The sequence below is a fragment of the Euprymna scolopes genome, chromosome 2 (assembly GCF_053919585.1).
Source record: "Euprymna scolopes isolate OS-2025 chromosome 2, ASM5391958v1, whole genome shotgun sequence".
Classification (NCBI taxonomy): Eukaryota; Metazoa; Mollusca; class Cephalopoda; order Sepiida; family Sepiolidae; genus Euprymna; species Euprymna scolopes.
The window spans coordinates 39,877,014-39,901,401 of NC_136483.1; the positions used below are offsets into that span (position 1 = coordinate 39,877,014).

The 24,388-nt window shown below is 34.3% G+C and overlaps 1 protein-coding gene across 2 annotated transcripts in view; it reads right to left on the reverse strand.

Moving 5' to 3' along the window:
• Positions 1–271: 271 nt before the first annotated feature.
• LOC145291290 (sperm-associated antigen 7-like) overlaps positions 272–24,388 on the reverse strand; it is a 43,416-nt gene continuing 19,299 nt past the window's right edge. Inside the window, exons 3-7 of one of the 2 annotated variants that reach the window (XM_080136954.1) lie at positions 19,932–20,020; positions 13,978–14,062; positions 8,000–8,092; positions 2,616–2,772; positions 272–927 (exon numbers count right to left, since the gene is read on the reverse strand). In XM_080136954.1, coding sequence (XP_079993080.1) covers positions 773–927; positions 2,616–2,772; positions 8,000–8,092; positions 13,978–14,062; positions 19,932–20,020 — 579 coding nt within the window. In that variant the 3' untranslated portion in view covers positions 272–772. The remainder of the gene's footprint in view (positions 928–2,615; positions 2,773–7,999; positions 8,093–13,977; positions 14,063–19,931; positions 20,021–24,388) is intronic. The other variant, XM_080136964.1, reaches the window with a different exon arrangement.

Sequence of the window (24,388 nt, forward strand, 5' to 3'; positions counted from 1 at the left end):
CATCAGTCACAGAAAACCCTGCACTATCAATGGCAATGAAGCTTTCCCAAAATGATACAACGGTTCATCATCAACAAATACAAAAATAGGTATCGCAAGAATTGTCTACAGATTTCAATTCGCAATTTACAGTCATTTTCAGATAATTCAAATGCCCCTAACTCTTAACATTATCTTATTTAAATAGTTTTTTTTAACAGTGAAATTTTATTTTTGCTGTAAAATAAATTTGTATAAACTTAAATGTGTCTAAATCCATAAACAAGTAGGATATATAAATAGCATTTATTCGGCAACAGATTAATCAGGGGCACAAAACTCCATCGTCTCTTAAGACAGACAGATGCTAACCACTGCACATTCTCAGTAGTTTAGAGAATTAAAATCCGAACAGAACTTATGATAACCTGGAATATCTAGAAAAGAAAAAAAAATACACACAAAGAAATATGAATAATAAAACAATTTTAAAAAGGATTTGGCCAAGATTTTGATAAAACTAGTCAAAGCCAAGTTTTCTAAAATAATTTTTTGTTCTTTTGTTTTTTTTTTAACTTCCTCTTTTTACAAATGTTTCAACATCAATTTTTTTTTTAATCCTGATCTCAAAATAGGAAGATGGAATTAAAAATCTCCCACCTTTCGTCTCTACCCGTGTTTGTGTTGAATGGTTCCTTTATTCTGTGTGCATTTTTATTTCGAATACTTTAAGAATATAACATTTTTTTTTTCCATCTATTTTTATTTTTTTAATCGACTAATGATGAAGTAGTTAAACATTTTCTGAAGTTTTCTGATTCAAAGAGTCTGGTGAATTTTGTGCATCTGTTGGCACTGCAGCATCATCAGATTTTTTCTGCTTCTTGGCTCTGGAATCTGCTAAGACCTGCTCGATCGTCCGAGCATCACGTTTGTTTTCACTTGGAACTGATAGAGAAAATAAACAAAATAAAAAAACAGCTTATTAAATTTGAATAAATAGAAATAGTGCTTTTCTAAACAAGTTTGACACTAACTTCAGAAAGATGGCAATAAGCATACAAATCATTAATAGTGCTGTAATAGTAACACCTGGTTTGGTTACAGCATATCAACCATGGATTATTTACTGCCAATAAAGTTGTCAAATATAATTTTATAGATGAGAATTATTTTATATTCTTAGAATTAACTTTCTCTTAGAATATATTGCTCAGTAGCACATGGTAAAAATGAAAGAGGAGAGTCCAAATAGTGAGCGTTTTGTGTTTATTTTGCAAGTACACAACTCCTGCTTTCCTTATTTTGTCCTTTAGTCCTCACATTCTATGGATAATATTTCTGATAAAAAGAGAAGACTTTGTTTTCTGGGTTAAAATCGATCCATTCTTTATTTTTGCCTCATGCTACCATTGCAAGGAAAACTATTCACCTCAAACTTGCCTTTTAATGTAAATCACAATTATTGTTACAATAACGCATCTTTGAATAAATTTGGTGCAAATGGTATATGCTCCCTTTAAAAAAAAAAAAAAAAAATTACTCATTGGCACACTGGGCTACTATTGGGACATAAGTTGCAGGGATATTATGAAGAAACAAATGGGGAGGAGGGTAAGAAAATAAAAGGGAAGAAAAAATGGAAAAGGAAAAATGCTGGTCCATGTTAAAAACTAAAATTTTCATTGAAAAATGTGAACCTATTATCAACCATTTGAAGGTAATAATTTATTTATTTTTATTTTTATGAATAATGAAACATTATCTTAACAATGTTCCAAATTTTATTAAAGACTTTTTTTTGGAAGTAATTCATAGTGGTGCTTGTATAGAATCCCACCCAGGAAAAAAAAAAATCTGTATAATGGATGTACCCATGGCAGAAAGAAAAGATTGTACACCAAATATCAAGCAAATTGATCAAATAGATTTATTTACATAAAGAATTTTGCAAAAGTTTAAATTATTTGGACTTATCTCTCTTCTTCCTTCAGACCGTTTTCAAGATGGCATTGCAAGATTGTCATTCATCCTTTAGCCATAAAATTTGATCTTCTTTTAATATAAAGAAAACTACTTGATCAATTTATGTGATTTTTTGATGTACAATATTTTCTTTCTATCACAGGCATATACATCATACAGATTTTCTTTACTTTTGCTTTTGTGGGGGTGGGAGACAAGCATCTTCATAGTCGATATTTATTTTATAGAAATGAGATTAACAGATTTTTTTTAGAACAAATTAGCAGAAATTTCCAGAAACATCATAACAAAATAGAAGATTTTAAAAAAAATCTAATTTGTATAACATCTTTCTTTTAAATTTTCTCTCTTTCTCTCTCAGTTGGTTCAATATAAAAAAAAAAAAAAAAAGAAAACTGCAGTCTTGTTTTTGAAACAATAACCAATAAGAATGAAAAAGTTTTTTTATACACACATACAGATTAATTTTGTCCCTGATGACCCCAAGGGAATGAATACTACAATATCATTTTTTTTTGTTTTTGGACTGCAGGTGAGGCTTACACTGAATCCAATGATACAAGGGTTGTAGGTTTATCTTGTATTTTTTTTTTTTACTTTAATGCAACTAAAATAAGAATTTATAAAATAAAGAATGGAATGTTCCTCACCAAAACCATATGATTTGTTGGCCATTGTCTGTTTAGCAGCATCTTTGGCAGCGTCTTCTCCAATCAAGTGCTTATATTTCTCTTTATAATTATGTGAAGGACCAACTTCAGATAATTTTCGCTTCAAGTACTTACTTTCAGTCTCTGAGTCAATCTCCTGGATTAAAATAAAAAATAAAAAACAAACATTTCTTTTTATTATGTTTTTTTAAATAAAAAGATTGCAAGCAATTAACCATATCCCAGATACACCCTCCTCATCAGAGATCATTTATTTAGTATTGTCAGTGAAAACACTTCTCTATAAGATTTGAATATATCTGACGAACAAAGGAATAAAAATAACGACTACCCTAAGTAATAGTAGAAATAGCTTTGCTTATAGAATTTACTGCTAAACTAAGAACTATTCATTCTTCTTATCAATTTTATTATTATTATTATTTTTTTGTTATGTTTTCTTGTACATAAACACTAGAGATATATATATAGATAGAGAAAATACTAATGTTGCAAAATGGACTAGTAAAGTGAGATTTTGTTTTCTTACCTTGATAACATAATTCTGACAAACACTCAAGTTGTCAGAAGTATAATTATCAACTTAAAAATAAAACACAAAATATGGGACATAACTCTTCACAATCCTGAAGCAGAATCATATCCCTTGCTTTATCCACCATAATCTTCTTCTATCTATCTATCTTCTATCTATATAAATAAAATGAAGCCATTTTTCCCCTCCGACTTTGACCTTAATAGGATTAAAAAACATGACATAACATGCAAATGTGACACGTACAAACAGTAGCACATTATCTGAGGTGTACTATAGGCCTATTACCTCTACAGTTCCTCGACAATGGTATATTCCTATATTTTTTCCGGTGAGCTTCCACTGCCAAAATCGATTAGATTCAATGGAAGTTGCAACATCTTTTCTCCCTATTAGATTCCTCCTTTCCCCGCTCCTCATTTACACCACAGTGGATGCGTTCACAAGGAACAGTACGAGGAAACACCGGTTTGGAATCGTACAAGGTTATTTATGTCATATTTTTTTTTCTTCCCCTGACTTATGCTTTCTGTTTTTCTTATAATAACATACAAATAAACAAAAAATTAAAAAAATAATGTGAAAACGTGATTATTATTATTATTGCTTTCTTTCTGCTTTTTTTTTAGTTAGTATAAGACGCAACCTGCCGGACTAACCGGTTTTTACTTCCAGTTTTAACGACTCCAACCATGAACTCTATCTATGACCTTTATTTATTAGTGCTTTCAACTCAACATTTATTTTTACACAATGAATTCATTCTTTACTATTTATTATTACAACGCAACGATATCATGAATTCACTTGCATTACACTTAAATTAAAATTAAAACAAATAAATTCATTTAGAATTCGAGTGTTATGTGGGACTACTGAAACTAAACCAAAACAAACTTCACTGCGGAATTGATATTTGACCTAATTCACATTTTAGTTAATTCATCACGTTTTTTTTTTTTGGCACTTTCGCCTTAATGATTCGAGTTCGAGCCCCCTCAAACTTTTGGGGGATTTTTCAAACACCCGAGCACCGCCAGACCGTTCGTATTGTATCATCACGTTCATTTTTTTAATTGTTTTTTTTTTTTCACAATTTTTTTTTAAATAGTTTTAACATTGTTTGTTTTTATAATATTTAAACAGGCTTATTACTTTGCTTTGTTTACATTTAACCCCCAACCACACACACCTCTAAAAACCAGGGCAATGCTGGGTACCCCCTGCTAGTATTAAATAAGATGCATTGCTCAAAATAACAACTATAAACACACAGCTCAAGTTCACATACTAATTCTTAATCCACACTTAATGTATTTATATATTATAAATTCTAATACGCACTGAATTTTGTTTGTTTAAACACAGAATTTTCACTTTAATTTAAATAATTTGATTCAAGATGAAACACTTCTTCAGAAATAATTCATCTGGAAAATAGATTTTTTATTTCAAACTCAAGATGTTAGGATTAAAAGAGAAAATTTCAATATAAAATTAGAATATTTTTTTCTAACATATAAAGTTGTCTTGCTGGATTTTTAAAGTTAGACTCAAATAGCATTCAAACTGACAAATCAAACTTTGGGCAATAGTGCCTTATACGAGGGGCATTCCAAAAGTAATGCTTTTATGTTTTTATTCCATCCAAATGGATCAGAAGGGATTGCAAATTGAATTGTTATGATGATTGAACTTATGCATTCATGACCTGAAAGTTTCATTTTTCTGTTGCAGATATTGACCAAATGAAACTAAGAAAGTAACTCCAGTCATAAGTGTGCATCAGAAGCAGAGATGCATCACTGAATTCCTGGCAAAAATGCATTGAAAATGGTGATGAATATGTACAAAAATAAATTCTGGAGCACAAAAGGTCATTCATTCTAATGGTATCACTTCTGTCTTCATAGTTCTTCAACTTTTTTAGTTAAAAAATAAATAGAAGGCTTTACTTTTGAAATGACCTTTGCACTTAACAAAAAAGGAGGTGAAATACCATAAATAACTTTTACCAAATGCAAAAAAAATTCATGCGCTATCAATCCGTGTAGCTTTTCAGTTTTAGAACTTATTTTTAAGTGTTTTTAATAACAGAATTTATATCACAGCCTCAGGGGCTTGTAAAAACAATATGGACGACCATGTGAGGCCGAAAGATTTAGTATAGTGCAAACTAATTTGAAATCCAGAACTTAAAAACAGTTTTAGTAAGTTAAAAATATACAGATTGGTCGAAAATTACATTTTTTAATCACCAATTGGTGACAGCCCTTAGTAGTATTTTTGTTTAATTTCCGATTTTTCATTTGTTAATCCCCACAATTAGGATCACTGAAGATTTAGCACAAGGATAGCCAGACAGTATCAAACCTCTTTTTGAAAGGGTGAGAGATACAAAAACAAAAAAACAAAATTCGAAAACTGAAAATTATGCAGGTCGATAGATTAAAATTTTCTTGTGTTTGATGAAAATTGTTTGTTGCAAATTTATGTACTTTTTTTTTTATGTGGTTAACTATAATGTACGTTTGCCAAATTTTGCTTCTGAGTAGCAAATTTTTATTTATTATTGTTGTACTATGTTACTGGCAATAATTCACTACAATTTACTTTTTAAATTACTTGGTTTTCTCTCAAACAACTGATAATATAAAACATTCTAACTAAACCTCTAAAAATAAAAAAAACAATAAGAGCAAAATTGTATCTCTTTTTCTGCATAAGTTTAAAAAATGTGCTACCCTCATAGATTAAAAAAAGGCTACCATTCGAAATTCCTTACAGACCCAGAGTTCAACATGATACATCTGAAGAAGGTTGGACGTTACATCGGCCAAAATGTTGTGAAAATAACACCCAAGATGAGAATAGTAGTCCAAATAATCCATACTATAAATTATCAATCCTTATCTCAAAATTCAGAAACATAATTTAGTAAGAAGTATGGCGTAGTTTGCTTGAAGCATTGTTAGAGAATAAAATTTATTTTTAGAAGGCTAGAACAATGCAGGAATGTACAGCCATTATGAGGAGATAAATATATGAATAATAAATAATTCAATATTTTTTTTATTATTTGTTTTTTTTTTGTTTTTTTTTATATATTTATTCATTTATCTACCTGAATTTTAACTGTGTGGTATTTAATTCTAAAGGTCCTTTTGGGTAATAACCCATCATCAGTTGAAAAATAAATCCTCTCTCTAGGATGTAAATTGCAAAATGGCTGGGTTTTTTTTTAGATTTAAATCCAAACGCTCAAAGATTAATTAATGACGTTAAATGTCCAGGGAAAATAATAAATAAAAAAAAAAAAATATTGAATTATTTATTATTCATATATTTATTTATCTCCTCAAAAACGACTGCATTGTTCTAGCCTTCTAAAAATACTTTTTACATAATTTAATGTTGAACTTTATTTATCTAATTGGATCCACTTCCTTGAGAAATGCTTCTGGATATCTTTTTAGGAGTGTAAAATGCCCCTATCCTTACTGCACATGAGATCGAGTCTCTCTAATTTTAAACTGCCTGAAGATTTTTATAGCTGGCAGTAGTTAGGTAAAAATAAAAAAATAAAAAAAATAGAAAGGGAAAAAACTCTTAATAGGGAAGCAGAATTATGGCCCTTGCTATATTCCATTTATTATATACTGAGAGATTTCTCTTTCAAATATTTATCTAGTTAGCCTATTATACAGATTGACCCTAACCTTTGACTTTTATCTACCAAAAACATTTTCTAAATTTTACATAAAAAATTTTTTAATTTACAAATTTTAAACCAATCTCTCTCTCTCTTTCCCCCCCTCCAAGAAACAATACTCTAATCATAAAAAAACAAGTTTCTTTTCTTTTTACAATAGCTTGTGAGCGTGCATATATAAGGGTAATACCATCACACACCCATGCAAAAAAAGAAAAAAAATTTGCACCTACCATATAAAATTCACAATCCCTTTTGCAATAAAATAATATATGGTACAAATAAACTTCAGTTTATACACGATTTGTCCACCAAAGTTCAATGATTAATGTTCATGATCATTATTTATCACCATTCAATAATATGCAAGGATATTTTCATGATAATCTTATCAGTAGAAGACGTGATTCTTAATGCAAACCACAACTCGCTAGATTTTTATTCATAGGGTTATCTAAACAATGTTTACCCAAACAATCTCCAGACTATTCCTGAACAAAAAAGGATCATCACAGCCGAAATAAGTTGTATCCAGATATGCTTGCAATGCAGGGATGCATTTCTGCTGTATATCATTGAATAGCAATAAAAGAAAAACAGTTGAACATTTATGACTCATGTTTGGTGAACAAGTCAGGCATAGATTGTGAATTTTATAAACAATTCTATTAAGTGGATGGCATTTTAATAGATATAAGTCCCGACACCAAGAGGAACAAAATACTTTAGATAAAAAAATAAAAGAAACTTCCCTTATTAAATCAAAATTCATAGAAAAGTGTATTTTTACCAAAACAAATATGATCATAGAAACAGAAATAAAATCTATGAATTCAATTATACAAATCATAAACAGTACAAATCATTTGTAATAGAAAAACAAGTATTTGCAGTTCAAACTTTTTAAGATGTCCCCTTTTTTTTTCAGAAGCCCGGTTTTTAATATGTGTGAAATCCAGCTATCTAGAAAGGATTAGAAAAAAAACTAAATTGCCCCAGACTACCAAGTACAGAAAAGATGAAGTGTAGTATCAGACCAGATACTACACTTTGTTCCTAGTCAAAAGGCTATTACTTATGATAAAGATTTCTGTTGAGTAATCTTTTTATACAAACCTTTTGTTTAGCAGCAAGTTCTTTAGCCTTCTCTGGGTCCCACACTTCACCTCGTCTGTAAGCCAACAATTCCTCATCTGAAGGTGCAAATTCCTACAAAAGAAAAAAAGGACCACATTTAAACATCACACTTTATTAATCACTGTCAGTTGAGTCTTAGACTTCCACTGGTACCATGTAATCCAGTTCTAGCTGCCTCATGGTCGGGTCGTCGGCGATTAAACCGGCTCCCCCGCCCGGAGTAACCTGGGTGAGGAGGGTGTGGGGACACGCAGCAGGATCAAAAACAAGACCTATCAAAGGTCCGATGAGCTTCTTATGAGCCAACGGCCATCTCCTGCAGCTAGAGTTGGTACAAAAATATTGACCTTGTCTTTCCTTGGGTTCTACCGGCTCTGGTCACGCTCCACTCGTGCCACTTGGGCAACGCACAAGTTTCTTCGCCCAGGCTCTTGCAACGGTGGAAGATAGTTACGAGTCAATAGTCTGGTCAAATTGACGTCGCGACCAAGCACTTCGAATCCTCCGCAACGGTAGGAGGGGCTATTTAGCCCCAGTGAGTGGCTACCGCCTGCCTCAAACCAGGCAGCTCCTGGTCAGTAAGGTGCTATCCCGTCACGTCCGCTGCTTCGATGGGGTGGTCAGGCAATCACGGACGTAAATCATTCACCTGTTACAAATCACAATTCAAAGACTACTCTCCAACTCAGAAGTTGGAACATTCGTACACTGTGCCCCGGATCTCAACTTTCGTGCACAAGGTCTGCCTCATAAGACTGCATTACTAAACCGTGAACTTGCCTAGCTGTCTGTCGACATTGTCACTCTACAGGAGACCAGATTGGCTGGAACTGGCTCCATTTCGGAACAAAACTACACTTTCTTCTGGCCTGGCAAAGCAGAAGAGGAACATCGCATCCATGAAGTACGTTTTACAGTGACAAACAAATTACTCAGAGAACACGTAGTCGACACTCCGGTCAGCATTTCAGAGAGAATTATGACACTGAAGATCTACTGCGCCGATACACCAGTACACCTCATCAGCGTCTATGCGCCAACACTGCCTAGCGAAGATCATGTGAAGGATGAATTCTATGACTGTCTCAATGAAATACTGAGCAGGATCCCAGCCAGTGATCAGCTGCTAGTATTTGGAGACTTCACCGCCAGAATCGGTGCAAACCATACTGCCTGGCCTGACATCATTGGTCACTTCGGTACTGGTAAAATAAATGAAAATGGTCAAAGAACTCTGGAGCTCTGTAGTCAACAGGGACTCTGTATTGCAAACACCTGGTTCAAACAGAAAATGTGTCATCATGTCTCTTGGAGACACCCTCATTCCAAACATTCACCCCAATTGGATCTTGCATTGTGTAGAAAAAGAGACATCTGTTCTATCAAACGGTCAAGAACCTACCATTCCATCGATGGTGATACCGACCACTCACTCGTGCTGATACAACTCGATCTCCCGAACAAGAAACCTGCACCACGTAAGCCAAGACCACGTTGTAGTCTCAACATGGCTGCAATGAAGAACAACGACAACATCAGTGCATTTCGCACTGCACTCGAAAATAAGCCGAGAGATTTTACACCAGGTGAAGCAGTGAACCTGGATAAATCCTGGGAAATCCTACAAACTGCGATGCATGACGCTGCAGTCACATCCTTTGGAACCAAGCGGCCATTTTGCGAAAACTGGATGGCTGAGAATGCACAAATCTTAGAACCTCTACTACTGTCCAAAAACGATGCTCACAAGAACTATGTGAGCAGGCCGACATGCAACACCCTGTCCAAGCTGAAAGCTGCTCGGCACTGTGCAAACAACTATTGGAACAATCTGTGCGACGAAATTCAGACTGCTGCTGACTGCGGTAAACTACGTGTGATGTATCGTGGACTTCGCAAGGCAACTGGACCGAGCGCAAAGTAAGTTTGCCTTTTAAAATCTACTACAGGGGAGCTCATCACTGATCCTACAAAGCAGCTTGAATGCTGTACTATATGGCAAACCACGCAACATCACAGTCACAGCTTTAAATTTCACTCCGAACTTCGACACCCTAGTCAAACTGGACAAAATTCCAACTATGTCAGAACTCAAAGTAGCTCTCCAACACACAAATGTAGGGAAGGCCCCAGGTACCGACGAGATTCCAGCAGACCTGCTCAAGTGCGACAAGTTCCTGCTCCCGCACTTGTACGACCTCCTCTGTACTAGTTGGCGCAACAGAAAATTTCCAACAGCTATTAAAGATGCTAAAATTGTCACTTTATTCAAAGGAGACTGGGATAACTACCGTGGTATATCTTTACTCAGTGTCACCAGCAAAGTCTTTGCCAGAGTGCTCCTTTCAAGGCTCCAGCAGATTGCAAACCGTGTTTATCCAGAATCGCAATGCGGCTTCCGCAGCGGGCACTCAACCACGGACATGATATTTTTAGCGTATCAAATCCAGGAAAAATGCAGAGAACAATGTAGACCTCTCCATATCACATTTGTGGACCTCATGAAAGCTTTTGACATGGTCAGTAGAGATGGTCTGTTTGCCATCCTACAAAATTTGGGCTGTTCACCAACTCTTCTTAGTTTGATAAGATCGCTCCATGATAACATGATAGCCGCAGTCTTCTTCGAGGGTGACATGTCTGACAACTTCCCCGTGTGCAGTGGAATCAAGCAAGGTTGTGTGTTGGCTCCCACACTGTTTGGCATCTTCTTCTCAGTTCTTCTGTACCATGCTTCTGGAAATCACGAGGACGAAGACAGTGTGTTCCTTCATACTCACTCTGACGGAGAACTTTTTAACTTAGCTTGCCTACGCACCAAAACCAAGATTCAAAGAGTCCTAATACTTGAGCTGCTGTTTGCAGACGATGCTGCATTGGTCTCGCATTCCACAAGTGGACTCCAGTGGCTGCTTGACAAATTGAACGCAGCTTGTGCGGAGTTCACACTAGTAATCAGTATGAAGAAGACAGTCGTGATGCACCAGGGTGATGCATCACCAATCACCAAATGGTCACAAACTAGAGACTGTCGAGAACTTTGCATATCTTGGATCCAACATCAACAAGGGAGTATCCATTGAACAGGAGCTACAAATGTATATAGGTAGAACAGCGTCTACTTTCAACCGACTACGTGAAAGAGCATGGTTCAATAAATACCTCACTTCTTGCACAAAATGCCGCATCTAGGAATGCTGTGTTCTGAGTACCCTACTGTATGGAGCAGAGACTTGGACCACGTATGCTCATCACAAGAAAAGACTGAACGTCTACCATCTCTGATGCTTGCAACATATGGGCATCAATTGGTGGGATAGAATCACCAACGAAGAAGTGCTAAGACGTGGCAGCAGCCGCTCCTTGTTCCAGACATTCAAAATCCGACGATCGAGTTGGCTTGGACATCTGCGCAGAATGCCCGATGGCCGTCTCCCTAAGAATATCCTCTACAGCGAACTGGCAAATGGAACAAGCCGCGGTCACCCGGTGCTGCGCTTTAAAGACGTGGCCAAACAGGATCTGATCGCTCTTGGCATCGATGTGAATGTGAGAAAGGAGCTAGCCGAAGATAGACCAGCATGGAGGTGTGCCTTGAGTAAGGTTGACGAAGGACTTGAGAACTTTTGGTTCGAGAGGTTGGCGCAGAGAAGACAAAACTAGTGACTACATTTACTGTTGCTTGCATTAATCTTTCGTAGATTGCTTGCCATTATTATTAAGCATTTTCTTAAAAACACATTTTATTGCCATAGATAAAATTATGTCCCACATTCTTGTAAGCAAAAAACAAACAAAAAATTGTTTGAAAAAGGGATGACAGGTGAATTATATATATATATATATATATATATATATAAATTCACCTGTCATCCCTTTTTTTAAGAGATGGAATCCCCCAATCTCGAAGACAAGATGCAAGCAAGGTCCACAGAGTTTTATGATTATATCTATAAAAGTGAAAATGCGTGTGTGTGTGTGTGTGTGTATCTGTGTACATTTCCCTACCAAATAACTGTCAATTTTCGGCGGTCTAGATACTTGAGATTTGACATAAGAAGTATTGAGATTTGGAAAAATCTTTTTAATTGTTTTTCGGACAGAAATTTAGCTGTCAAGAGGCCCAAGTTCAACGATTTGACCTTTGAAAATCTACCAAACTCCTCCGCCAATTTTTGGTCTAAACACTTGAAATTTTAAATGTGGGTTACTTGAATTTGGATCAAACTTAATAATTTGATTGGAGTCCCAAAAAATGAATGTTAAGGGATCAAAATTGGGGTCAAAGTTTTAAAAAATTTTACCTCTGCAGTCTCTACCAAATTAAATTTTTAAAAATAAAAAAGGTATAACAACACATTTTGGAGAATAAGTTTTTTTAGCTAACCTTATCGATAGTATTATTTTTTTTGTTTCATTCTACAAGATGGTGACGGCCATCTTGGTGTTTTACCAATTCCAAAGGTGCATACATTTTGCCTTTTCTGCACAAACAAAATCATAGAACCTGGAAAATTTGTTTTTAATTGAAGTTTTAGAATTTTTTAATTTTAAGTCTTCTGCTTGGAACGATATCAAATTTGAAAAATGATAATTGAAAATGCTGCTTATTTGAGTTTGTGTTGGTTTTTATTGCAACTCCGGCTAGAGAATTTTATGCTGAAATCAGATTCTATTTCAGTCAGAGATGGTACCCTGATAAAAATGATCATTCCAGAATGGACCAGAGAGTAATAATAACAAAACACACTTCTCAGTCTTAAATTGGAATCTCACCAACAAATACAGTTTTTATGTCATACATAAGACAATTTCTAGTTTACTCCTAGATGGAACTGACAAATACTATTATTTCAAGAAAGTAGACTTGGCAGTTATCACAATTAAGCATGATTACTCACTTCCCAAAGTCACTATTGGAAAGCTCATATTATTTTTCAAATAAAACCATTATAAATGCGCTGACTTTTAATTTGGAAACTATGACTGCTTTTAGAAGAAATAAAAAAATTGTTACAATTTACATGTTTAAAACATTGTCAATCTTTTTAGTTACATAATCAAATATGCTTTCATATTGGACTACAGTGGTGAAGCCAGCACAATCAATGGCCTATTGAAGAAATGTCAAATGTTATCAGCCAAAAAAATATTGAATGTTCAAGGATATTGAGATTACACTCAAGGGAAATATGGGTTCTTGTCCAAAACTGCCCCTATATTAAAAAAACAAAAATAAGGAAAGATCTGTATGATGTAGATACCCATGACAAAACAGAAAATATCATATTCCAAAAATTATGTATATTGATCAAGTTTTATTTTTATAAATAAAATCATTTTGAAGTAATTAATGAGGATTTGTAGGCATTACAATATAAATCTCGCAAGTTTGAATTATCGAGTTATCTTCGTTTTGTTTTTTGTTTTTTTTAGTTTGTTTTCAAAATGGTGGGCAGGACAACTGTTTTTCAGTTACTCATAAAATTTAACTTTCTTATTCAAAAATAAAACGTCTTCATCAACTCATATGATTTTTTAAATATATTTTCGTTTTGTCACCACCAGTAAGTACATCATACAATCATTTATTTTGGTTTTTTAATATAGGAGAAATTCTGGACAAAAGCTGAAAAATATATTGAAAGATGCACTGAAGTATTGAAAGCAAATGATCTTTGTATTGTATAGTGAGCATAGTGATCAAAACAAGCTGGCTATCAGAATTTTATCATGTCCTTAGATTTGCTTAATAAACTATTCCTACAGAAAAGCTTGAAATAAAATTGTTGGTAGTATCATCATCATCGTGTTAACCAAATTAAAAAATATGCAATGATGATGATGTAATGTAAAATCATTTTGTTTTTTTTTGCAGATTTTGTGTACGAGATGATGCAAGGGAGATAATCGTGCAAGAGAAAAGGAAATTCTGTAGAGAAAAAAAAAATGTTTACCTTTTTCCACAACATCACATAACGATCATCTTCTTCTTGACCAAAAGAGAAAGACGTTAAACCTGCAACATCAGCAACCTCATGGCTGAAAAGACAACAAAAAAACATGTCAACTATATTATGCACTACTAAAAGTGTTCGTGTTAGAATACAGTAATATTAAAAAGAGACGTCCGTCCGTCTTTGTGTTTTTTGGGGGTTTTTTCACCTCAAACAAGGTACAGCGCCACTTTAACATAAGAGGTTACTATTTGGGACGGAATTTACAGGGATGCTATGTAGGGAATTGAGATGTCTGTTCACATACTTGAATTTATCCATGTCAGTACAGTCAGGAAATCAAGAACCCGAGAGGGGATTCCAAAGTCTAGAAGTTTGGGGGGAGAACTATTTGAGTAGTAACATTCCCTGGATCTAGGAGTGACATTAAAATTTATGTAAAATTACGTATCACGAAATTATAGGAGATCTGTAAAGTTTAGACATATAGCATAATTAGATATTTTTCATTTAATCAAATGAAATACAAAATTCAATATTTTTAACTGATTAGAAAAGAGATTGGTTAAAACGTCAGCTTTTCTAAATGATTTGAAAACTTAGTCATGTGGAGCGATCTCCTTGTTCATCAGACCTTAGCAATCTTTATCTTACTTTTTGGGGGGATATGCTACAGAAAAGCATACTTAAAAAAAAATCAATACACTTAAACGCAACAAATAAGTAAGTTCGCTAAAATTGACAGCAATGTAGATTTATTGCAAACACCAGCATGTAAAAGAGGCATTAAGTCGAATTGTTGCATATTGGCACTCAAATTATCTGAGCAAGTGGATCATCATTATTATCGTGTAGATTGAATTAGATTTGTTTTAAAGAGAAAAATGCAAGTCAAAGATAAATATGGTTAAATGACGTTTTAGGAATTTAACTTCACTAGATTCTATAAACAATAACAAGGAATTTTAGATAAATAAAAACATTTAGGTTTTGAGAGAAAGGAATGTGTGTTAACAATAATAATACCTAGATATGTGATACAGATGTCAGCTGATAAGATTCTTTGTGGACGTGCAAATGATGTAATCACAAAGAAATAGTTTTAATATATACACGGACCTTAGACGAGAAGTCAGGGAGGAGGCACTGTGGAAACCAGTGAAGTTAAGATCAAAAATGTGAAGTCAAAGCATTGTAATCACATAAATTCATGGTGTGTGAATAAATATTATATGAAATATAACTGTGGTGTCATCTTTCGAAGAAACAGGTATGTGAATTCGTCCTGGTTGTTACTGTCATATTAAATGTTTATGGAGCTCTTAAATGTTTACAAACTGTCTATTATATAGACTGTTGCTGTTATATACACTCCTCTTCTTCAAAGAACATCCATGAATCATTTGAAGCCCACGTGTATACAAGTATTTGTTATCCCCTAAAAATAACAGGTCAATATGTCCATGTTATCGTTTTAGTCCAGCTCAAGTAAAACATTATTCATTGATGATTTGATACCCGCTATATAACAATGATGATTTAATTGATTAAAATTATATTTGATTAAAACTTGTATTTTTATTTGTGTCCAGGCTTTATAGGCACTTTGTATATTTGCTGAAATGTTTGGAAATAAATTATTTCTTTACACAACGAATTTTATTTTAAAAAAAATGTAAAGAACTTAAAAAAACTAAGTGCGACCTGATAGAAAAAAAAAAAATACCAAAAAAAAAAAAAAAAAAAAAAAAAAACATAAGATTTCGGTTCTTCTTCATTACAATAGCAAAATTACAAAATTCGAAATATTGAATTTCAGAACAAATAATATATACTTAATTGTCATGTCACAATAATGAAAACATCCAAAATTATGAAAAAGCAATAAGATAGAAAATTAATTATTAATGAAAACAGTTTTCAAAGACCATTAGCAGAAAATTAAGTTTTTCGAAATTGACCTAAGATTTTTCGGTTTTCAGAAAATATTTACCTCCCTTCGTTATGATTCAAACTCTCCGGGTTTTTTTTTTTTTTTTTTGCAAAACTCAATTTTCAATAATTGTCAACAGAGGCACCGTTGCTTGTGCAAATCATGTTTTGCATTACTTTTGCTACATCCTCTCCTAATGTCATCATCACAAATAGTGCAGCTATGTGTGGGTCTTTCAGAGTAGGGGAGAAGCAATTTCCTCTATGGAAGAATTACATTCAAGACTGTTGTCAGATGATCTATCATCATCATCGTCATCAGTTTCTGAGCTACTAGTGTCAGAGGTATCATTTATTGATGTCGACCTTGGCCTGTTCAGTTGTTCACTTTCTTCTGATAAGCCACTGGTGATATTGAATAGTATACAAACTCCTGGACAAGGGCACAAATTCTTTACATGATAACGGATTCCATCAACGATCACCAAGTGCGGACTGTTGATTCCAGTCATTAGATCTATCCTAGACTTGCTCATATACCTGCTGCGAGGAATTTTGACCCAAACAGCGTCTCCTACTTGGTATCATCCCCTAGGCATTTTGGCCATAGAGTCAACACCATGTATGTGGACACTGTAGGTGTATATGGTGTTGGACGGCATCATGAATGTTGAAATACTGTCTTATGGCATGACATTATATCAGTAAATGGTTTTTACACTTCTTTGATTTCTCTCAACCACATCATTTCCTCCTGGTTCATAGGCACATAATCCATAATTGGAGCCACACACGCCAGTCTTGCAGGAACTACTAAAAGTGTTGGCTGGTAAATGTGGTGCCATTGTCCATTACTATTTCAACTGGTGGGGCTCGCTAGTAAAATATGGACTTCAACTGGCATACAATGCTTGGTGATTCTTGCCAACATAGAGACTGCAATATAGCAAATCGCAAAGGATCACAGTCAGTGAGTGTGATCACTGCTGTAATGAGTGATGTTTACACCCAATCTGTTCCAATTATCCCTCATATCAAATCTTTTGCACTAGTATAGAGTTGCAGGATCGATTGACTGTCACAGCTCACGTTTTAACCACCATTCATACATCAGCTTTCAACACAGTTGGATTCTTTTGTTTAGCAAAGTATAACAGAATATCCACTCTGATGATGGATGTGTGTGATTAGCTTTTCAACTGATGTGCAGTAGTTGTGCAGGTACATTAGATGGGCTCAACTTCAGTTTTTACTTTGCTGAACCATTGTTGTGGTACTCTCCTGTCGCCTAACTTAACTAGTGCTACACCTATTAGCCAATACTCTTTAACCAAGATCATCACCATGCTGAGCCGTCTTCATAGCATTCTGCTGGTTGCCTTGGTGGTTAGTCATAACTTCCGTCAGGTGTCTGCTCTGAAAACACAGACTGAATCTGTCCTGATATGTAATATCTTCTCTTGCCACTGGAGTGCCAGTTAACTCTTTAACACTGAATCCAATTCTGCCAGGTTAATGTTGCAAATTATTCTGAGTGCAACCAGTTTACATCCTCGATTGCTGATCCGTCGATCTCTAGTGCAATGTCAGTAGCAAGTGAGCTTGTATCCACCCAAACTGTAAACTCACTTCCGTTCACACAGTAATCATCACGTACAGGATCGTCAGATATATCTTGCTTAGCGTTTTCATCAGCATACTCCTGAGGGGAAAGTCATTCACTTCATCATTCCAGCCACTGGTAACTTTGTTAGTGTGATGTTTTATGTACGCTGTAGTTACATGGCGCCATCCGCAAACATGAAAACGACCAACCAGTTTTCTGCATACTGAAAAGATTGTTTGACATGTCATGACTGGTGGAGATTCTGGAGTATCTTCTCCCTGTATCCATCGTATCTACCACTATAGCTGTGAACATGCAATTAAAGCATTCATGCTCCTTCTTGAAGTAACTAAGGAGACTTACAGGTCAATCCAAATTTTGCCAAATGTTCCTTCACTCAGTCTGCAGAGGGGAGACATAAATTGACAAAAACATGTCGATCTATGGCTCATTGTATCAATGTATCCTGCGATGTTACTGTGTTCATAATGGATTGTATTATTATTGGCGCAATGTTCAGGCCAAACCTGAGTTGTATGAAGCAATAACTTTGCTACTTCAACAACATTGTATGAAAGAGCCACAGTAAAGCTTTCTTTTGACCCAATATGGCAACATCAGAGCCTTCATGTACCCATTCCTGCAACTTGTATTTTGTTGGCATATACATTCACATATTCAACTTTACATTAGCAGAGAATGCTCAATCCACATATACCTCCTTTACAATTAGGTCGATCTTCATCTGATGACCTTCATTCATCTTCAGATGAGTGTCTTTCTCTAAATATAATAGTAAAAGGTTTGCCACATCATCTATTTCCTGTAGTTTTGTAACAAGTCACTTTTTTTTTAGCCAGATCACCACATTTCCATAGAAGGGCTTTATTATATCACTGTTAAGCTTTACTTTTGCCTTTTTGAGAAACTCAAAAACAAAAAAGATTTCTTTAAAAGTAGCAGACTGAAATAGTTTGAGTAAAAAATAAAAAAAAAAAACTTTTTTGTACGTAAATATTTCTTCAAACTCCTTACCATCTTCTATATGCGGCATAATCACGTTGACACATAAGTTAAGCAACGTTGAGCCTGGTTATTACTAAAATGGGTGACCAATTTGGGAAGTCCAGGTGCCGTATGTAGGAGGACGTCGATACCTCCCTGCAAAAAGTTGCAAAGATCTAACGTCGTCATCTCCCCTAACGGGGATATACATGCGACTGAGGACTGCTTGTGAATTTCATACTCCCATGAAAATTCCTCCTTCGGAGGAAGCCAGTTAAACCCTGAATAGGTTTGGTGCTGACTGCACACTTACCATCTTCTGCCTTCAACTGTAATTTTCACTGTTTGTTCTCTTTCAACTGTCAAAAACTTAATCTGTGCTTTCCAACTCTCCCTTTTCGCATTCATTACTAACTTCATATGCAGATTAATGCCATATTTATATTAATAAGCCAACTAAAAAACAAAACGTTTTCCTTTCCTCCCTTGAATCCATCACCTGCTTGTACAAATCACCTTCTACATTACCTTCATCATATTTGTGCTTCCTACATCTCAACATATCATTTATGATACTGAATGTTGGTTAGGAGAAAAGTGTAGTATCTGTTTTGATACATCTTTTCTGTTCTTGATCAGTGAAGAAAAAAAATCTTCTAGATTAAAGCAATTTTTATTTTTGTCCCAATCTAGAATGACCCTTTTTGAGAAGCTGGATTTTTACCAAACTAAAACCAACTTGTGTCTAACTCAGTCCCCATGGGGAGGCAAGTAAATAAGAACAAGAAATTTAAGAAATTAAGAGAAATAACTTAAATTTATCTCTGATCTAATTAAAATTGAAGTTTATACATTAAAAAATAAGAATAAACATGGTAATATAGAAGATCAAAAAGCGCAGAGGGTTTCTTATTCATTTCAAGGCAATACCGGATAGTTTGACTAGTGTATTATAAACAGAATAATATTTCAATAAAACATAATTAGTTTTTAATTAGTTGAAAAATGGGATAGAAAAAAAAATAATCGGTTCATTAAATGTGTTCATTTAATCGGAACATTTAGTGATAAAATGACATTTAAAGCATAAGCGTGAAAAAGGAAAAATGCATTTCTTTTTTTAAATGACTTCAAAACTATTTAGACACAAATTCATGGCTATTGTCACAAGCGCTGTTTTCATAAATTTAATGTTTTCTTTGTTTTTTTTTTATATACATTACAATTGGAAAAAAATAAAGTTTAGTTAAAAAAAAAAAAAAAAAAGCTTCTGTAAGGATGCATGTTAATTTTTTTTTTTTTTGATTAGTAAAAATCTTTAAAATTCAAACAGACAAGATCTAATCCAATATTTGCTGTGTGTCATAAATGTTTAATTGTATCATATTGAAAGGAAGCCATTTCTACTTACACAATTGCTCTGTAGACTTTATCCATTGGTTCAATCTTGTACTTCTGCTGCGTTCCATCCGTGATGAAACTATGAATTCGTTTCTGCATCTAAAAACAAAGTTATAAACGAAACATTAGATTTTTTTTTTTTTACAACATAATACGATATGATTTATTATTTTAAAATTTTAAACCATAAAAATATTTTGACACATTTTGTTAAAAAAAAAAAAAAAAAAAAAAAAAAAAAGACATCATATCTTGGCTAATAATAATCAATATATTCTCATAGTTTAAATTTATTAAATGATCTTTTGCTGAATACAGCTCACTCCAAAAAGCCACTGAGTCTCCATTATGATTTCCAAGTCAGACCTGGAGCATGGAGCCTTCATGATGTCTTTTGCCAGATGCTAAACAAGAGTTTAATTCTAGTAATTAGCTTGTTATTGGTGTTGCATGCAGTACAGTTGGTGTCTTTCTTAATTCCACATCACAGATAATAGTTGCAATGAGACAAGTTCAACATACCAGGACTAATGAAATCATTGAAACTATCAGTCATGTCTGGGTTTTCCCCAAAGATGTGACACAAAGTCAAATCCTGCTTCCACGCAACACCTTGCAATGATCATCCTGTCCAACCAATGCTTGACAACAATTCAATATTGCTATTCAAATTGAATTTAAGTTCCTTTCAAAAATATGAGGTAGCATGACATGGCCATTGCTGGAAACACAACCCAAAAGATTGGTCTCTAATATGCGCAGGATTTTGTGTGAACTGTAGATTAACCACCTGTTGCTCTGTGCAATTGATCCTAGCAGAAGTTCTTCTCATCCAATAAAAATCTGAGCATCTTCAGCTCAACTGGGAGTTTGATCTTTAGGGGTTTCTTGGTTTTTGAAAGGCGATTCTCTTGGGCCTTGGAAGTAAATACTTGACCTCTGTGACTCTTGTATGAGGAATAGCAAAGATCTTTGTTTGGCACTTTTATCGTAGTTGCTCAGATGCTCATCTCTTGCTTTGTCTGGATCTTGCTGTACTTTTTTTTGCAGATTCAATAAATTTTATTGCTTGAAAATTCAGAATGATCCTTTCTGCAAGCCACAGTTTCCACGCTTTTTAATCAGTTTGGGTCAAAAATTTTTAGTTACCAATATATAAATGTATGTTTGCATGTCTGCCTAAAACTTTTGGCATAAGCGACGGATTTTACTAAGATCAGTATTATTTTAAAGTCCAACTTTCAGACGACAAATATCGAAAAATTAGCTAAAAACCTTAATATCTTCACCTTCAACTGGGCACTTTTCTACAGGGGGAGGTCACTTTTTTTGCCAATATTTTTGAAAGTCATCCTCTCCTTTCGAATGTCTAGCCTTAATTTAAAAAAATGTCACTTCTGGTTTGGAAGTGGTCGTTACAGTATAGACATCAGGTTTTTTTCCCCGTTCTTCTCCTCCTCCGTGGTACGGGTTCGAGCCTGCCTTCCTACTACCACTTGTTTTTTTTTTTTTGCTCAACATCACATCCAAACACCCGGGCAAAACCGGGCTGAAATGCTAGTATATATATATATATATATATATATATATTATATATAGGCAAATTGTATTTCATGTTCGGTTCACAACCACCTACTACGGTTTGAGGGTAATTCTGAAACTACATTATCCATAGTAATATTTTGATGAATATATTTCTTGATCAAAATGGGGCTACAATAATATTGCAAAGTCTGTATTTATGCCAGACACCTATAAAAAGGAATTGTGACTTGTTCCTTTATTTGAGTTGCAACTTGAAAGTTATAGAAATTAAAAACTAAGAATAAAAATAGTAATATGTGATCAAAAGCTTTGAGTAAGACTACACAGGGGAAATCTTTATCCTCGAGTGGCCTCCAAGCCTTGATAAGTGGTGACTCCTTTGTTTAAAAAAAAAAAAGGCAATATTGTGTTATAGGCTGGGGACAGGTGGACATAGCGTTCCTCATTCAATCCCATCTCTTCCATATAAAGAAAAATTTTAAAAAAAAGAAACAGGGAAGACAAAGGAATTAAAAAAGAGAGACAGGGAAGACAAAGGAATTAAAAAAGAGAGACAGGGAAGACAAAGGAATTAAAAAAGAGAGACAGGGAAGACAAAGGAAATAAATTTACCGGAGAATTAATTTTTACTGTTTATTTTTTAAGATGGCCAAAATGATGAAGCACAGAAGCACTAGCATAAAAATGCAAGACAAATAACTCTTGTTATAAAACCTAAGAACTTGAAATTTTGTAGAAATGATTAATCTGCACTTTGTCATAAGGAAGTACATTTATATTTTTCTCATAAAAGCCCCCCCCCCCCCAACAAGGTAGCATGAATCTCCATCTGAATTTCATTTTTGCTTGTGATTTTCATAGATTTAAATCATAGTTAAATTATACAAAATTACACAGATTCTGAAAATTGGTGCAAAGTTCGACACATTTAAAATATTCTTGTGAACCTTTCAAATTTCATCTCAATCATGTAAGCTTTATTTACAGTCTTCAGTATATTTCTGATTAGAAATATTTAGGGGTACAATCTGTTGAGGGATTTCTGAGGGAGTATGAAGATCAATTCATTGTCACACTGAAAATATTTTACCGTTAAAAGACACAAAATGTCTATTCACAAATCTGAATAAATTTTGCTTAATATGTATTCCTTAATAGGTATTAACTTTTTGGTCCCCCAACAAAAGTGTGGACCTGTAACTTTACCCTTGTCCATTCGTCTGTCCGCACTTCTCAATAACTATACCTTGGAATTTTTTAAAATTTTGCAAACATTAAACATGATACGAGTAAAAAAGTAACAGAACGGATTTTCTGGGAAAACTCCAGTTGCCCCCCTAGGGGTGCCTTTCGAGTTAAAATGGCTAAAATCGATGCCTTGGATTTTTATATAATTTTCTGAAAAGTTCTAACTGATTTCTATATAATTTTGTTCTTCTATACTTCGCGATAACTCTTGGGTGTGCCCCAGTGGCTCTTTTAGAGCTAACTAGCATTTCAGCCCGGCATTGCCCGGGTGTTTGGATGTGTCTGTTGAGCAAGAAAAAAAAAAAAAGTGGTAGTAGGAAGGCAGGCTCAAACTCGTACCGCTAAGGAGGAAAAGAACGGGGAAAAAATCTGGCGTCTTTGCTGTTACGACCACCGCCAAACTGGAAGTGACGTAGATTTAAATTAAGGCTAGACAATCGAAAGCAGAGGATGACTTTAAAAAATATCGGTGAAAAAAGTGACCCCCCCCCCTGTTGAAAAGTGCCCAGTTGAAGGTGAAGATATTAAGGTTTTTAGCCAATTTTTCGATATTTGTCGTCTGAAAGTCGGACTTTAAAACGATACTGATCTTGGTAAAATCTGTCGCCTCTGCCAAAAGTTTTAGGCAGACATGCAAACATACATACATACATACATTTATATATTGGTAACTAAAAATTTTCGACCCAAACTGATTAAAAAGCGTGCCCTATCTCTGAATACCCTTTATTTAAAATTTCAAATGTTTAGACCAGAAATTGCCTGAATAATTTGGTAGAGACTGCAGAGGTCAATGTTTTTTTTTAATTTGACCCCTATCATGACCCCTTAACATTTATTGTTTTGGGCTCAAATCAAGTTATTAAGTAAGATCCATGTCCAAGGAACCCATATCTAAAATTTCAAGTGTTTAGACCCAAAATTGTTGGAGGAGTTTGGTAGAGTTCTCAAAGGTCAAATCGTTGAACTTTGACCTCTTAACAGACAAATTTCTGGCCAAAAACCAATCCCAAAGATTTTCCCAAATCTCAGTACCCTGTACATCAAATTTCGAGTTTGTAGACTTAAAACTGAGAGTTATTGCATAGGGAAATGTACACATACAGACACATTCACTTTTATAGATATACAGATAAAAACACTCAATTTTTGGGACTATTTTACTATATTTGTCAAAAATTTTCTGTGAATGTCTATTTAGCAGTTTTGCATGGTGCTGATCTCAAATTTAAATATGTTAAGGCCTTGGGACTTAGTCATTTCTTTTTTTGCATGGTGCAGAACACAAATTTACATATGTTAAGGCCTTAAACTGTACCGATTGTTCATTTTCACCAAGATTTGACATCGCCTGGGGACTTTGGGGGAATAAATTCGGGGGGGGGGGCTGAACTTAGACATTTTTTATTATGCCTCGCTCACTGTGCACTCATGGGAGACAATGTATGCTTCCTTTTCTTTTTTTTAAATTAATCTTTTCCTAAACCTATAACTTCAGTTGTGTAAGGTGTATATTTTTTTACGGGTTTTCATCCTTGCATTTATATTTTTCATGACTTTGAAGTATTGGGGGAGGTTAAATTTCTTGTTTTTATTATTAAAATGTACCTCAAAATTGAATAAATGGCATAATGTCATTCCAGTTCTTGTTAGATCATCGAAGTTAAGCAACAT